This window comes from Cynara cardunculus (assembly GCF_001531365.2).
Source record: "Cynara cardunculus var. scolymus isolate 2C chromosome LG 17, CcrdV1, whole genome shotgun sequence".
Classification (NCBI taxonomy): domain Eukaryota; kingdom Viridiplantae; phylum Streptophyta; class Magnoliopsida; order Asterales; family Asteraceae; genus Cynara; species Cynara cardunculus.
This window is the reverse complement of record NC_037544.1, coordinates 33358672-33374397: the sequence shown is the minus strand read 5'-3', so window position 1 is coordinate 33374397 and position 15726 is coordinate 33358672. Positions and strand designations below refer to the sequence as shown.

The 15726-nt window shown below is 33.1% G+C and overlaps 1 protein-coding gene across 1 annotated transcript; it reads right to left on the bottom strand.

The window, feature by feature from the left end:
* Window positions 1-6080: 6080 nt before the first annotated feature.
* LOC112500003 (cold-responsive protein kinase 1-like) lies at window positions 6081-11762 on the bottom strand. The gene is made up of 7 exons (XM_025103260.1): window positions 11384-11762; window positions 9937-10134; window positions 9709-9839; window positions 9060-9273; window positions 8169-8400; window positions 7489-7639; window positions 6081-6449 (listed from the first exon to the last, which is right to left on the bottom strand). Exons 1-7 carry the CDS (start codon window positions 11400-11402, stop codon window positions 6081-6083), a joined length of 1314 nt encoding a protein of 437 aa, XP_024959028.1. The 5' UTR covers window positions 11403-11762.
* Between the last annotated feature and the right edge of the window lie 3964 nt (window positions 11763-15726).

Below are 15726 nucleotides of genomic sequence, written 5' to 3'. Positions count from 1 at the left end.
GGTGAAGTAGTGTGACTGTCACTTTCCAAAAATGGGTGGTTCAGACAAAATGTTGTCACCGGCCAAGGTGGTCACTCAGTCATGCATCGCATAATGAGCCTGACCTTTTGGTATAAAGGGTAAAGATGCTTTTCCTCTTTTGGCAGCTATGCCAATTTCATAAGCTGGTATAAGAAACCTGTAAAATAGTAACTAAACCTAACCACAGTTGGTATGTGGTCCATCGTAATTATTAAAAGAAATGGTTCTTCGTGTAGCTCAACACTTTGACCCGGTTCTCAGTTTTCATGAAACGACTGTTCATAGTTGGGTTGGGACCAAACCAACATCGGATCATTTCATATGGCCCGGTTCTCAGTTTTCATGAAACGATTGTTCGTAGTTGGGTTGGGACCAAACCAACATCGGATCATTTCACATGGCTCGGTTCTCTGTTTTCATTTTTCCAGTTTTGGTTCCGGTTCGGTTTTATCGTTACTGTACAACCATGACCAGTTTGGCAAAAGTAAGGCATTTAACATATCGGTGAACGTGAATTCGTCTTGTAATTATTATATTTTGTTATGATTAATAAAAACTTTATCAAAATCGAACATGTTTAACGACAATTAGTGGATCCTACAAAGTTAACGGGTCAAAGTTGAAAGTCGTGATTACCGATGAAAGGGCATAGTTTCAACACACAATTATTGTGTTTATAGATTTGGTTAAATGTCAATATCATAAAAATTCATTAATAAAATTAAGAATAAATTAAGGGGCCGTTTATCAAACGTTTATCTGGGTAAACGTTTATCAAGTCACATCAACTTACCGGATTAATATGGTAAAGACCAAGAATCTTACCCGATAAGAGCAAGGCAAGGACCAAGAGTCTTATCTAGTAAGTGAGGATGGGAACTCTTACCACGGTTAGCGTTTGTCGGGTAAATTGTTGCATACGATGCCCTTTTTATTGACTAAAATCTTACCCGGTAAGTAAGTGATAGTGTTGAATTTTACTGGTAAGCGCTTTCCGGATAAGTGTTTGGTAAACGGCCCCTAAATATGTCTTTTAGACACAATTTTTCATAATATTAACAACAAAGATAAAAATGTTGAAACAACTATCTAAGAATATCTATGTAATGTACATTTTCTTATGGTTTAAATATAAGAGCGGGTTTAAACGAGAACAATGTCAATTTACAATAATTGATCACGGCCATCCATCTCATCCAATCTTATGGTTGTCGTTAACTTACAAAAATAGGTAATTTTCATTTGGAAGATTTTTAATTAATTAATTACTCGAATATCTTAAATTCCGTTATCTTCTTAATTGGATTCAGTTATTTTTAGATATAATCAACCAACGATTTCTTTGTTTCGATTACGTTTACACAATTTTTTTAGTAATGAATTCATGTTATAGATCATGTATTTTATCATATGTAATATTATATACTGATCTATTTACATTGAATCATATCTGATATTGTTCATGAATTTTCATGTTTTTTTAAAAGAAAAGCCAATGCATTAACCAAAACAGAACAAAATAAAAACAGATTTTTGTATTTTACCTTGTATCTTATCACATTTTGATACTGGTAACACATTTCTGTGTTTTTCCATGTACCTTATCACATGTGATACTGGTATTGGGTTCTCACGTTTTATTATAATATATTTGACACATGTGAGTCGATACATGATCATAAGAGCAATACGAAGTACGAACCTTTATTTGAATCAGATGTGATATGCTATACATATAAACACATAAAATTGTCATATTATATTGATTCACATGTGATTCAATACAAGATAATACATACCCATCACATGTGATTCAATAAAATCCAAAAATAAATCAACACCATTGAAATACCTTGCAATCACATGTTCAAACGACATTAAAACCCCATATTTGTTTGGATTACAATCAATCAACAATGACATAATCTCGAATCTCAAATTTCCATTTGCAATGTCATAACTTCCCCTGCTAGACAAGTTATGTAGGGTGTCATTAGTTTAAGATGGTTGTTGGGTCCGATTCAAAATGAAAACGGAGATTGAATTATTGATTCAAGGTGAAAGTGACGATGCGATCGAACCACTGGTTCCAATTCAAGATAAAGTGGCAACTGAATTATTGATTCAAGATGAAAACGACGATTCAATAGATCTCTTTCATGGTCACTCATATTTGAGACTCTTGGTTCAGCTTTGTTAACCTCTGGGCCTTCTTCCCGTTCTGTCTTCATGCTTGATGAAAGTGGCATTTCAAGATGAACAGATCTCATCCCTGATTTTCTCCTATCTAAATATGATTAGGAAACTGTCTTTTTGTTCTCATATTATCCCTGAAGTCCCTGTTAGACTTCTCTAAAGAATGTGTTGGTTTGCCCATAATTTTAAAAAATGGCACCTTCTTTTTTGATCCTTTGATCAGATCGACGAATGACTCAGACTTGTTCTCGCGTCCTCATATGTTGTCTATGTGCCCGTCTAAACCTCAAACCCCCCCCCCACCCACCTCTCTCTCTCTCTCTCTATATATATATATGTGTGTGTGTGTGTGTGTGTATATGGAGAGAGCAAGTAGGTGGTCAACTTATGAGAAGCGTATATGACTTCATATAAAATGACATGTGATACAACATGTCCAGAAAGACGCAGCCAGAAAACTTGCACATTCAATAGATGGTCAACATGTGATCGATATGACCATCTTTGTCTTTCTTGTAAATTGATCATCTTCTCGTTTGAACCCGTCTCTCTATATATATAACATAAATGGAATGCAAAAAAAATGTCATTGTTTAATTTTTTTTGATAAGGAAGGGGGAGACCCCTCCAGATCAAGCAAAAAACACTAAAAAACGCAAGACAAAAAAGCACACGGGTGGAAGGCGAACCACAACCACCAGAAAAGGAGGGAAAGAGAGAGCCAACCACACAGGAAGAGACCAGGGAGGCAAGACCTGAGCAAAACAACGGGGAACAACCGAGGAAAGGAAAAGGGGCCTAAAACAGGCACACCCTAGACCAGACCAACAGAAAGATCATTGTTTAATTATTGTTTTGTATTCAATAAAATACAAAAATAAAATAATAAATTTGTTGAATAATATTCTTCACCACATGCCCTGTTTCAGAGGGGGAATTATTTTAGGAATCAAAAAATAATTCTTTTTGTACCATTAATTTTTATGTTTATATATTTTTCCTTTTCAATTCAATCATTTTCAAGTTCATTATTTAAAATGCCATTTTTGGTATCATGTTGAAATATTTGTTACTTAACTTTGCTTTCACACATACATGGTCATGTGTATCACATGTGACATGACAAGGCTATTCATTGGATTTAAAAATAAAAGTTTAAAAAAGAAAATTGGGATTCTGGTTTATAATTATAAATCCCTTTGTGGCCACGAATGTTTAAATGCGATAGCTTCGGACTATCTACAAAAAAGGTGGTCGTCATGTGATTAGTCGGATCGTATAGCGGGTTAGATATCCAGGTTAATAAAAACTTATAATTTCAAAAATAAAATGAACCAAACGTATCTGATATATTCCGTTTACAGTAACACATAATGCAAGCAGATATTTTCTTTATCTCAAAAGATACAGAGGTTGTTTTTTTCATGAACACACGCGACTTGCAAAAAAGTGACGGAGAGACAAAAGTACCAAAAATTCGAAAGCTTAGTGCCAAGATATCTGTTCAAGTGTGAAAGAAAAAGAACCGTTATGGTTATATTATAGACCGTAGATTTTCGACTCAAGTTTCATTGCAGCTAATTCTTTGGATTTCTTGATCTATACCAGATTTTGCATGCCTTTTTCGTATGTTTTGTTTTCAATATAAAATAAAAATACAGATAAACTCATTGTGTAAAGAAGACGTTTACGTTGTTAAGAATAAGGCTTTGTTTGGTTTTTTTATAAAAAAACTCTTGTTAGCCTCTTATGTTTGATTCGTTAAGAGGTAACGTCATCTAGACTGTTTGTTTTTTTCAATTTTTTCAGAGACACTTATGTCTTATTGTCCTCTTATCTGGTGAGAGGTAAATCAACCTATTATTTGCCTCTTATTGTCCTCCAAACCCTCAACAACGGCGTTTCTCAATCGATTAACTTTAATTGATCATTTCTCTCAATCAATCCTTACACCAAATCAATCATCACTTCTCTCAATTGATGTATTTTTATAGGATTTAAATGTGTTGAATGCGTTAATGACATATTTCTGTTTAAATAAATGCTAATTATATAATTTAGATGTAAATTTCGTAATGATGATGAATAAATATGTGAAATTGTATAAATTTTATTTATAAATTTCAACAATATAATTTTTTAATGAGTAAAATAGACAATTTAACAAATTCAGACGTTTATCAGTTTACAAAAATAAACAGTTTCATTAATTCAGATTTCAAACGTCAGCACCACCTCTTATATAATCAGAAACGAAATAAGACTTCAGACTTCAGCACCTGTTACAAAACAAACGTCACCTAAGTTTTATTACCACCACCATCAGGTTTAAAAATATATGTCTGCCAGAAATCTTGTACTAAAACAATCACAATCTCAGTGATTTATATAGTTAGGGTTTTTGTGATCCTACGTTACAACTCAAATTTAAGTTTTGATATGCTGTTATATATAGCTTCTCAATTTTCCAGCAACGACGTCTGGTTGTGATATAAAACAGATTACACTGGTAACACCTTAAAGAATCAACAAAATATTTAGTGGTCACTTGCGCTACCACATTATTGCGTATAAATCCGCCTATGCGACACCAAGACATTAAACAGTCATATATCCCGTCTCTAAAATCATGAAAACACACGATTTTTATGGCTTATTTTGTTACGATCGCTATAACCGTGGTATATACCGATAAGATATTTCATATATAACATTTACTAAATGATATTTTTTTTCGTCAACTACGAATATAGGATTTCTAGTCATCTGTAACGTAGTTTTACTTCTATATCTATGGGTTTTGTTATAGTTTATGTTGTTTAATCGATCTGAATACTTTTCATGTTAAACTTCCGAAGCTTCTCTCAGGTCTACTGATGAGTTTATAACCTTCTGGGATTAATAGATGGTGCAGATTGAGATACAAAATCTTTACCATGTTATGAAGTGTAATTGTATCAAAATAGAACGTAATTTTTTTTCTATTTTGGGAACCTACTTCGAAAAGCTCCATTTTGGAACCACAGGGGTGGTGCCTGATTGATTTGAACTTGACTCCAAAGGTCAAAAGTACCAGAAGGTCTGAGGTTCAAATCCAATGAGGAATAAAAATCTCCTTGTGGCCACGGAGGTTCAAATGTGGTGACTTCGGGTTATTTGCAAAACAGGTGGTCGCCCTGGGATTAGTCTGCTCGCATAGCGGGTTGGATATTCAGGTTAATAAAAAAAAGCTCCATTTTATACAATTAAGGAAACCATATTAAACTTTATGGACAAAAAATTCTTCTAGAAAATAATTATTAACCTCTAACGTTTGATATATATTATCATAGATGCCAAAATGAATAATTTGAAAATACGTCCCCACAGATAGAAATCAAAACAAAATACGTTAATGCAATTTGTGTAACAAGCCAAAGTGCATGAAAGAACCTTTAACCTAAAAATGGTGCATAGATGTTCTTTATTGGCATAAAAAAGTTCAAACAATCTTGGTACAAAGTTCCCTCTTTCCCCTTATTCATTACATGAATATACACAAATATGCTATATATAGAGAGAGAAGGGGTTGGGTTTAAACGAGAAAAAGGGTCAGAAAACACAAGAACACCTATATCACATGTGATTTTACTGTAAAATCACATGTGATTATGGAACACCATTAAAGCAACGTTGCATGGGCGACTTGGCCTATGACTAATCACATGTGATTTTAATGGAGGGTCACATGTGATATAGGTGTTCTCATATTTTTCTCGTTTGAACCTCCCCTCTCTTTATATATATTTTTCTATGAACAAAAAAAAGGATGCCAAAAGGACACCCAGTATAACATATATGAAAAAAACAATAAATTTTTCTTACTAAACTTTCCCCATTGTTCCTGAGAAGCTTTGGCTGGCATTAAAATCTCTTGAATTTGGAGGTGGAGTCAATGAAGGTGATTGATTGGAAGGGAAATCGGCCGATATAGTGTCCCAAGAATTTTTCTCGTCTTTCCAGCGTTGTCGTCGATCTAAGAATGTCGGTTTTGACGGTGATTTGACCATTTCGACCTTCCAAGTCAACATCGCTACGACTTCTGACATGGGTGGCCTTGTGTTTGCATGAGCCTGAAGGCATAGTAAAGCCACATGAATTGTTTGCATAACATCTTTTTCTACAAATCCTGCATTTCGCATTCTTGGATCTATAAGATCAATCAATTTCGACCTCTCGTATAGCTTCCATGCCTATCACCATCAAAGATACAAACTCAATTATCATCAACCAAATGCATTCTCAAACAAAAATGAACGAAAACCTTAAATTTATGTTTTTATAAAAAGATTAGTTTGGGGAAATCTTTATATGCGGTCTTTCTCATGCATTTTGCATGGATGGTACGTGACCATCTAGTTCAAACAGTAATTGGTAGAATATATGGAACCCCATTAGATTAATCTGCAAAAGAGCCCTTGAAGAAAGAAGTGTGGTTCCAACGATATATAGATAAGAAATGGTCCAAGTTTAGCCGATGTGTGAATCTAACAGTAATCTTAAGGATATGATGCGACATGACAAAAGAAAAACTTGTTCTTTTGATACGACAATAGCATGGGACGAGACTGGACTGGACTGAGTGGAACAATGTATTTTTCGTCCCACCAAAATAGATGGAACAAAAATCAAGATGGGACAATATTGGTAAATTACTAAACTAGCCATGTCAAATTAAACGCTACAACCTTTTTAGTTTTCATCGGCCTATCTCACTCTCGTCTGTCCTGTTGTATCCTGTCTACGTAGCAAACACACCCTATAAGTGGTTGCTCTAAGACTCTTGCATCTTATACTTTGGGTTTTAAAGATGATTTACAGAAGGGAGATCATTGAGAATGTGATAAAATAATGAGGGTTGTAAAATGGCTTATCAAACCATCGTATTTGGCTTCTATTTGCAAACCATCGTACTGGACACAAGATGCCAAGTACAATGTTCCATTTATGCACTTACATTACCACAGTGTTTCCACAATCGCTTATTTCTATAAGCTATAGTGTTTCTTGGTATTTTCACAAGAATAATGGTCAGTTTGCAAAAAAAAGGCCAAATACGATAGTTTAGAAAAGTCAATCCCTAAGACTGTAATGACTAAAGTGCCCTTATATTAATAAGGTTTCACAACCTAATTACCTGCTTTTGGAAAATTATCCTTTCCCTTATACTTTCAATGTAAAGAAAACTTGATCATTGAGAATGTGAAACTAGAAAGCAGGAGATGGACCTACAAATTCTGGGAGGTATTGCATTTCTGATGGTAGCATAAGATCGGTATTTTTCCTGCAGCTAATGATTTCAAGCACAAGAACTCCAAAACTATAAATGTCAGCCTTTTCGGATAATTCTCCTCTAATTGCATACTCAGGGGCCGTGTAGCCTCTATAAAACAACAGAAAGATAAACAAACATTACACTCATGATTGTGTTAACAACCACCAACATGAGTAGGGAGAGGGAGGGCACGCATAGTTTGTTTGGGTCAATATGGTCTTGTTATCAAGGGTAATTTTGGAAATAAAGAAACCGAGTGAACATTACTACCTCTGTCCCAAAATAAACGTCACATAGTTTTAGAAAAATGTAACTATTACACTTTTTACTTATGTAAATGACAATTTTACCCTTGATAACTAGAGAGTAATGAATTTCTCCATCTCATAATAAAGGGTAGGATTGGAAAATAGACACTTACTTTTGAAATGGACATTAATAATTTGGGACAAACTAAAACAAAAATGTTGGACACTTGTTTTAGGATGGAGGGAGTAACATCCTGAACATTGATGGCTTCTGTTTCTGTTATAGTTTAGAATGAATGTGTGACATCAGCGAACATCGCAATTAAGTAGAATGCAAACTCATTGTTTGATGATTATTACTCCATATTTTTAATGGGAGGAAGACTTACAGTGTCCCGGCAAATGTTGTGCTAAGATAAGCTTGGTCCTCAGGGAAGAACCTGGCCAACCCAAAATCTCCAATTCTTGGTTGAAATTTGTCATCAAGAAGAATGTTACTAGCTTTGATATCTCTGTGAACAATTCGGAGGTGTGAGTCCTCATGTAGGTATTGCAATCCCCGAGCAATGCCCAAGATTATTTGGAAGCGAGCATTCCAATTCAGATACTGGTCGCTTTTGCCTGTTCACAAAGTAAACTGAATTAGAAAGACAGAAAACGAAATAATAATCGCAGGGCACAGGTTTAATCTTAATGAGTTCTAGGCGGTGACCAAAAACTTAAAAGATGATTACTTTCTTATTCCATTCCCATGAAAGAATTGTAAGGTTTGACTGAGCACATAGTTTTGCGGAAGTGTTTAACTATTTGCCAAATATCTAAAATACCCTTCAACAATAAAACAAAAGAGAATCTTGTAAACCTCAAGGGCCAGCTCAACAAGCAAATGAAGGCTAGGCCTTGGGATTCCTCCCCATAGGTTGTCTGTTCGAGTCTCCTAAAGGCCACTAGGGATTTTCCCAACTGTTATTTTCAGGGTCCCATGGAATTAGTTGAGGTGCATGCAAGCTGATCCGGGCACCCACGGTTACAAAAAAAGTGAATCTTGTTATTGAGATCAATATCATCCAAAATCAATAACATTAATTGCCTGTAGCGATAACAATGAGCAAATAGGTGATTATAACTTTGAAAGTTTCCACAACTGAATTTTCGCAATTTTGATGGGATAGGCCTATTTCCTAGACAAGAAGTTCACTTTAGTGGTGTCAATAAATTCTAAGTTTTTGAATAAATAGCTAAAAGAAAAGTGGATATGGAATGGAATTTGAACCACGCACCGTAAAGTATGAGGTCCAAACTCTTGTTCTTCATGTATTCATACACAAGTAGCCTTTGAGGCCCTTCAGAGCAGCAACCAAGAAGTCGAACAAGATTCTTGTGTTGTATGCTTGTGATCATTTTCACCTCTGAGAGAAATTCTGCCTCTCCTTGTTGTGATTTGTCAAGAGCCAATTTCTTTATAGCAACAAGCAGCCCATCTTCTAATGTACCCTATTAAAAGCACTTAAAAGTCATACTCCCTCCGTTCCAAAAAAAAGTGCCAACATTTCTATTTTAGTTTGTCCCAATATAATTGTCCACTTTCCAATTCTACCCTTAATCATGAGATGAAGAAATTCATTACTATTTACTCCTTCTATTTTAAGGGTAAAATTGTCATTTAGTTAATCAAAAAGTGTGATAAGTACACATTTTTATAACTGTGTGCCTTTTCATTGCAAACTTTTATTTTGGGACAAAGGTATCTGTGGACGTTGATTTGCATTGCAAAATACAATATACCATGCAAATAACTAGTCGCAATGTGACAACGTTTCTCTTTTCCTTAATTTCTAGCCTTTTTTCTTCAATTGTTGGGATTTCCATAAAATATGATAACAAGCAATTCATTGGGTATTATAAAAGAAGATTTTGCAGGACATGTACCAAATAGACAGGCCCAAATCCACCTTTTCCAAGAAGATTACACTCATGGAAGTTCTTAGTTGCCTTCTTTAGTGCTTGGAAGCTAAAATGGCTAATGGTCCGAAGATTTCCACTGAAATAATCTTTTGTACCTGCACTAGGAAGTGGGATTTGATCAATTTGGCATTGTCGACAAAAAGATTAACATCAAACCATCACAGAACATAAAAGTATAAGATAAGTGACAACCTTTGTTGCTGTCTTTACGCTTTCCCAACTTTTTCAATGGTGTTCGTCTGATGAACTTCCGAAAGACGAATACAAGAATCAGCAAAATTAGAAGCACAACCAAGCCTCCCAGGAAGAAAAATAAGGCAGATGAAGAGTTGGAGCTAGGTGGGCTAGGCGAGCTTTCTTGGTTAAGTACTAATGGTGCTGGAGATGCCGCTGCATTCACAAAGTCATAGTATTCTTATTAAGAAGCAAATATAATTAAGTCTACATAAATGGATATTTCTCCATTTATGTTTCTCATACCTCCATTAGATTAAACAAGAAACATGATACACATGAAATATTTGTTTTAAAAGAAACAACTCATCTTAAAAGATAGCATACAATGATGCTTCATTTTCTTAAAAGATCCCAAATTTGGGAACAGTTTAGCCTTTTGAAGTAGAATGATCAATATAAAGATTTGTTTTGAACTGGCAAAGGATGTAGCATATCACTCAAGTGTACAAAGATACAACTTCTTTAATAAGACCTACAAAGGGGTTTAACACGTTACTCTAGCCATCCTATTAGAGGGCATGCAATACTATCTTTAACTTTCTCTCACACTACAAATCCATGGATTAACTAAAAAAAGGTCAAAATTCCAATGTAATGAAAAAGGGACAATTGCAAAAATGACTATAGTTGGAGTTGACCCATCATAGATGGACAACTTTTCCAAATTAGCACAAAATAACCACCTATTCCGCAAAAACCATGAGCAAAAAATATTTTGTCGAAATGTATTTTGTGGCCTCCTTTATTCGGCTTGTGGCCCTCTTTGCAAAACTACAAGCAAAACCCAGAATTTCACAAAAAAGATGGTTTTGCTCACCTTTGTGCGATACGGGCCACAAAAAGCGAAAAAGATCTTAAAAATGTATTGTTCACATAAAGAAAAGGTTTTTACTCATGCTTTTTGCAAAATAGGTGGCTATTTTATGCTAATTTGGAAAAAGTTGGTCACATATTGTGATGTATCAACTCGAATTTTGGCTATTTTGTGATTATTCCATGAAGAAAAAGAATACTCCAACGCACCCCAAATCAAAGAGTGTCTTAGCATTAAACCATTCTAACAGGCATTTCCTTGCTAAAGGACTACGTGCAAAATTCTAACAACAAAGAAACCATTTCTAGTAGGCAAAAGTATCTACAACACAAACACCTGCGTGTATCTTTCAGTATTTTCTAAGAGAATGACTTGTTTGCTCCTTTCTTCCTTATTCAGCAAGTACTGTGATTGTTTAAGTTCAAATTGTCAATGACTTGTGAACCAAATCATATTTTATATCAGAGTCATCCATGCACACCAGGTGTTTGTTCAAAAGTTCCAGAGACAAGTTATGGAAGATCACAATTGCAACAAAAGAACAGCAATAGTAAAGATTTTTTCAGACAGTAAGATCAAGATAAATACCTTCAAGTAAGCTGCGCATCGTTCTCTATCAAATTTAACGATAACTGTATTCAGAATTCTCCAAAGGCTCATTAGACGATAAGATGAAAGAGAAATGGTGGGTATTCTGAGGAACCACCCAACTGCTCGAATACCAACATCTTTTTGCCGCAGTAGAGAGATTGAGAAAAAGAGAGACAACAGAGTAAAGAAGGAAGAGATGAACGACAATGTGGAGATTATCGAAGAAGACATTGTAAAGTATCTGAGATTTCTAAGTTTTATAAATCCAAAGTCAGAAGAAACAGTGTCTTGTTGTTGAAGTCGGCAATCAAGAAGGAATGATGGATGCTATTGCTTCGCTGTGATTCGAATTGCGAGTAGAATTCTGATATCGCAAACATTCCTTGTTCTTAACGTTTGTCTTGACTTGAAACTCGTAGGAATCTGCAGCGAAGTGACGAGAAACATGAATCATCCTTTTACGCACTAAATTCATAGCTATTTTTCATCACAGGGACGATAATCGCAGTTTCTAAAACACAGGAACCAGATCGAATTATCAATAAATCACATGACGAAAACCATAATTTACTTCATGAAGGTTGAAATCTATCGATAATCCGATATCGTAAGCCTAATGACCCAGAGTGCTGTTTGGCTGTTGCCAAATGGTTTTGTACATAATTATTAAGTAGTAAAAAAGATAAAATGAGTAACCAGTACAAAATAAAATATAATTATTTGGTAATTATTTATGATGAAATTAGGGCTCTTAATAGCTAGGGGAGGCTCAAGATATAAAATCATTCAGAGCGTTTTAGAATCATTAAGAGATAGATTTTTTTTGCCAAACAAAATTTATCTTTTAATGATTTAGAGATTGTCTCTTAATGGAACTATTCAGAGGTAAACAAATTGATTAATAGAAGGTACTCACACAATGCAGCGTGATAGATCATAATTTTAATATTACGTTTTATTCTTTATCTTAGTCGATGTTATAATATGGTCTTATATGATTTTAAAAAAATGAAAAGATTTTATTTTTGAATAAAATATAAATTTAAAAATATCATAAAAATTTGATAAAAATATATCTATATTAGTATCAAATTTAATATTTAAAATTTCTCCTTTTTCGTGTAATTTTTAATTAAAATTTTTTATTATAATTTAATTAGGTTTAATAACGAAGCAATTTATATTTGATTTCATAATATAATTTTTTATAAAGATAATAATTAATTATATTGTTAAAACTCAATAATTATCCTAATTATATTTTTAATTTTTTATATATGTTAAATGAGATGTTTATCCTCTGTTTGATTATGTTTATCTGCAGTTAGTTGCACGAATTCAAACATGGAGCTTTAATAATTTGTAGTTACATTGTAATCTTGACTGTTAAGTAATATGCATCAATAGACAGTACTTTATGCATAAAAATGGTTTTTAAGAGTTTTTATCAAATATTTTATAATATAGTATAGATAATAAATATTTTTTTTAAAATATGTTTCTCTTTGCTTTTTGTCTTTCTGCTTTTCATCTTTTGTCATCGTAGGACCAGTTATGATCCGACAGACTGGGACCGGTTACATTAGTTATGGAATTTCAAGATGGCCCGACCCGGGACCTTATATGATTAAGCCCAATTATTAAAGAAAAATTAAGTTTTTATAAATTTTATTACGAGTTTTTAAAAAGTTTACACGATTTTAAAGTTTTTTCCAAAGTCTTTCACAAGTTTTTATCTACTTAGATGTATTATGAGAGTGTATTTTATTGTTAAATTAAAAAAATCATAATTATAAAAACCCGTATAACATTTTTGTGTAAAATGAATATATTTAAATATATCGTTTTTTAACCCGAACAGGCCTATGACCAGATTTGGACTAGTTGGATGGGACTGAGTAGAAATGGCAAAAAACCGGTCTCGGGCCGGTCCTTAACCGGTCCCGGTCCCGGTTCCAGTGAAATACCTTGTAACCGGTCAAGCTTACCGGTAACCGGTTAAGGAATCCGGTCCCAGTTCCGGTCCCGGCCAAAAAAAATATTTTTTTTTCAAATTTTTGTTTATTAATAAATTTTTAATATGTTATTAATATGTTTGTAATATGTTATTTTTAATATGTTTTATATAAATACATTTAAAAATATGTTTTGTTATATATATACATTTAATTTTATAAATACGTTTAAAAATATGTTTTGTTTTATATATATATATATATACGTTTAATTTTATAAATACGTTTTGTTATACATATATACACGTTGACTTTTGTTGACCGGGCTGGGCCGGGTCGGTCCTATAACCGGTTACATAACCGGTTCCGGTCTTAACCGGTCTCGGTCCTAGAAAACGTTAAAATCCATAACCGGTTCATAACCGGCGATCCACAACCGGTCCATACCGGCGGTTACGGGCCAGGCCGGGCCCATTTGACCATCTCTAGGAACGAGATAGGTAACTGGGCCTAGATGGGCCCTAGAATTTTTTTTTGTTGGGATCGGTACAGGTAACTGGGCCTAGATTGTACCTAGGATTTTTTATTAGGACTCGACCCAGTTTTAAAAGGACCGATTTGGGAACGACTCAAGACCAATTTTGGTCATCTCTATGGCATTGGTATCTTCATTCTCAAAGCTTTCGTTCTTTCTTTATTTAAAAAGAACCTCTTAATAGTTCCATTAAGAAGCAGTCTTTGAATCGTTAAAAAGTGAATCTTGGTTGGCAAAAAAAAAAAAATAATTTGTCTCTTAATGGTTCTAAAACCCCCTAAATGATTTTGTATCCTGAGTTTCACTTAACCATTCAGCGTCCTAATTTCATTGTAAAAAATTACTAAAAAATTATATTTCATTTTGCACTATATCATAACAGTCTCTTAGTCATCTGATCACTTAGTCATTCTGTATCAAATCATTCGGCAACTGCCAAACAGCCCCTTAGTCTCTAATGGGTGTTTTGCTTGACAAGGAATTGATCGTTTTATATTTGACTCTTTTTTCCGAAAAGATTCTTAAAGAAACCAGATATCTAAAATACTATTTTTCTTCAGTAAGTGCTAACCGGATAAGAGTCGTCACCCTCACATACCTGGTAAAATTATCGTTCATTGCCATCACTCTTAGTGGGTAAGATCTGCAATGATTGTCATGTTCATCCGGTAAGATAAGTAACGATAAATGCTTATCGGATAAAACGTTTGGTAAACGAACCTTTGATTATTCATTATGCATAGAAAGTTAGAAACTCAATTTACCCATCATGTTTAACAAATTAAATTAATGATACGTGGAATCCTACAACCATTAAATAAAATTTATATACTGTAAGCTTTTATATGTCCACGATACGTATCACATAGCAACATCGTCAATGAGTATGTAAACCTATAGAGTCGCACACAAAGAATACATATGCTTTTATATGGTTATTGGATAATCAGAAACCTGCATTATGTAATGTCAATTTTTAAAATAGGTATTCTAACAGAATAACTACTATATATGTTAAAAATATAATTATTATAATTACAAGTTTTATTTGTAAAATATATTTTACTATTAATTTTATTATGATTAAAATTAAATAAAACCTTTATGCACTTAATTTATTAATGGACTTAAAAGATAATCGCAAGCCTAATCCAAGCTTTTACCACTAAGCTGGAAGGTTTTTGACTATATATTATGTTTTGTAGTTGTGTTTGCATTTTATTTATTTATTTATTTTCCATTATTGCTATAATGAGTGCAATTTTTTTTAAAATAAAATCAAACGTAAAATATTTTAAACTAGTAAATAAATTACTATATATTTGAATTGCTATGTTTATGAAAAACAAAACCAGGTTATATGTATATATAGAGGTGAGTAATATACAACTCTTTATATTTATATAATCAATACAACTCATTCTCAACCGTTCATTTAATTTGATGAATATGTGATTTCATAAAAGTTTAGATTGTTTCTTAATATAAAGTATTGATCATAATTAATGAACTCTAGTCATATTTCATAAATATTCAAATCATAATAAATAAATTCTCATCATTGTCATAAATATCCCAATTGATTGGGTTACATTAGTTGTACAAATGTAATTAGTTGCATTTGAAACGTCTTATATATAAAATAAACGTCCTATATATATATGTATATTATAATATTTGAATTTGTTAAAATAAATTTTAGAAAAAATATATTCTTTATGATTTTAAATAACCATTACATATAATATAAATAAAAATAAAAATGGTTTACCTCATATGTCCTAATTAATTAATAGTTTTTAGAAAAATATATTTAAAAAATGTAAAAGAACAACCAATATGGGGAAAAT

Bases quoted from the DNA above. Each gene is read 5' to 3' on its own strand.
- LOC112500003 (XM_025103260.1), bottom strand. The intron at 8,401-9,059 runs GTGCGTGGTTCA...CTTTGTGAACAG, and splicing joins TTTGGACCTCATACTTTACG to GCAAAAGCGACCAGTATCTG. The intron at 6,450-7,488 runs GTAGGTCCATCT...TGATGGTGATAG, and splicing joins TGCAATACCTCCCAGAATTT to GCATGGAAGCTATACGAGAG.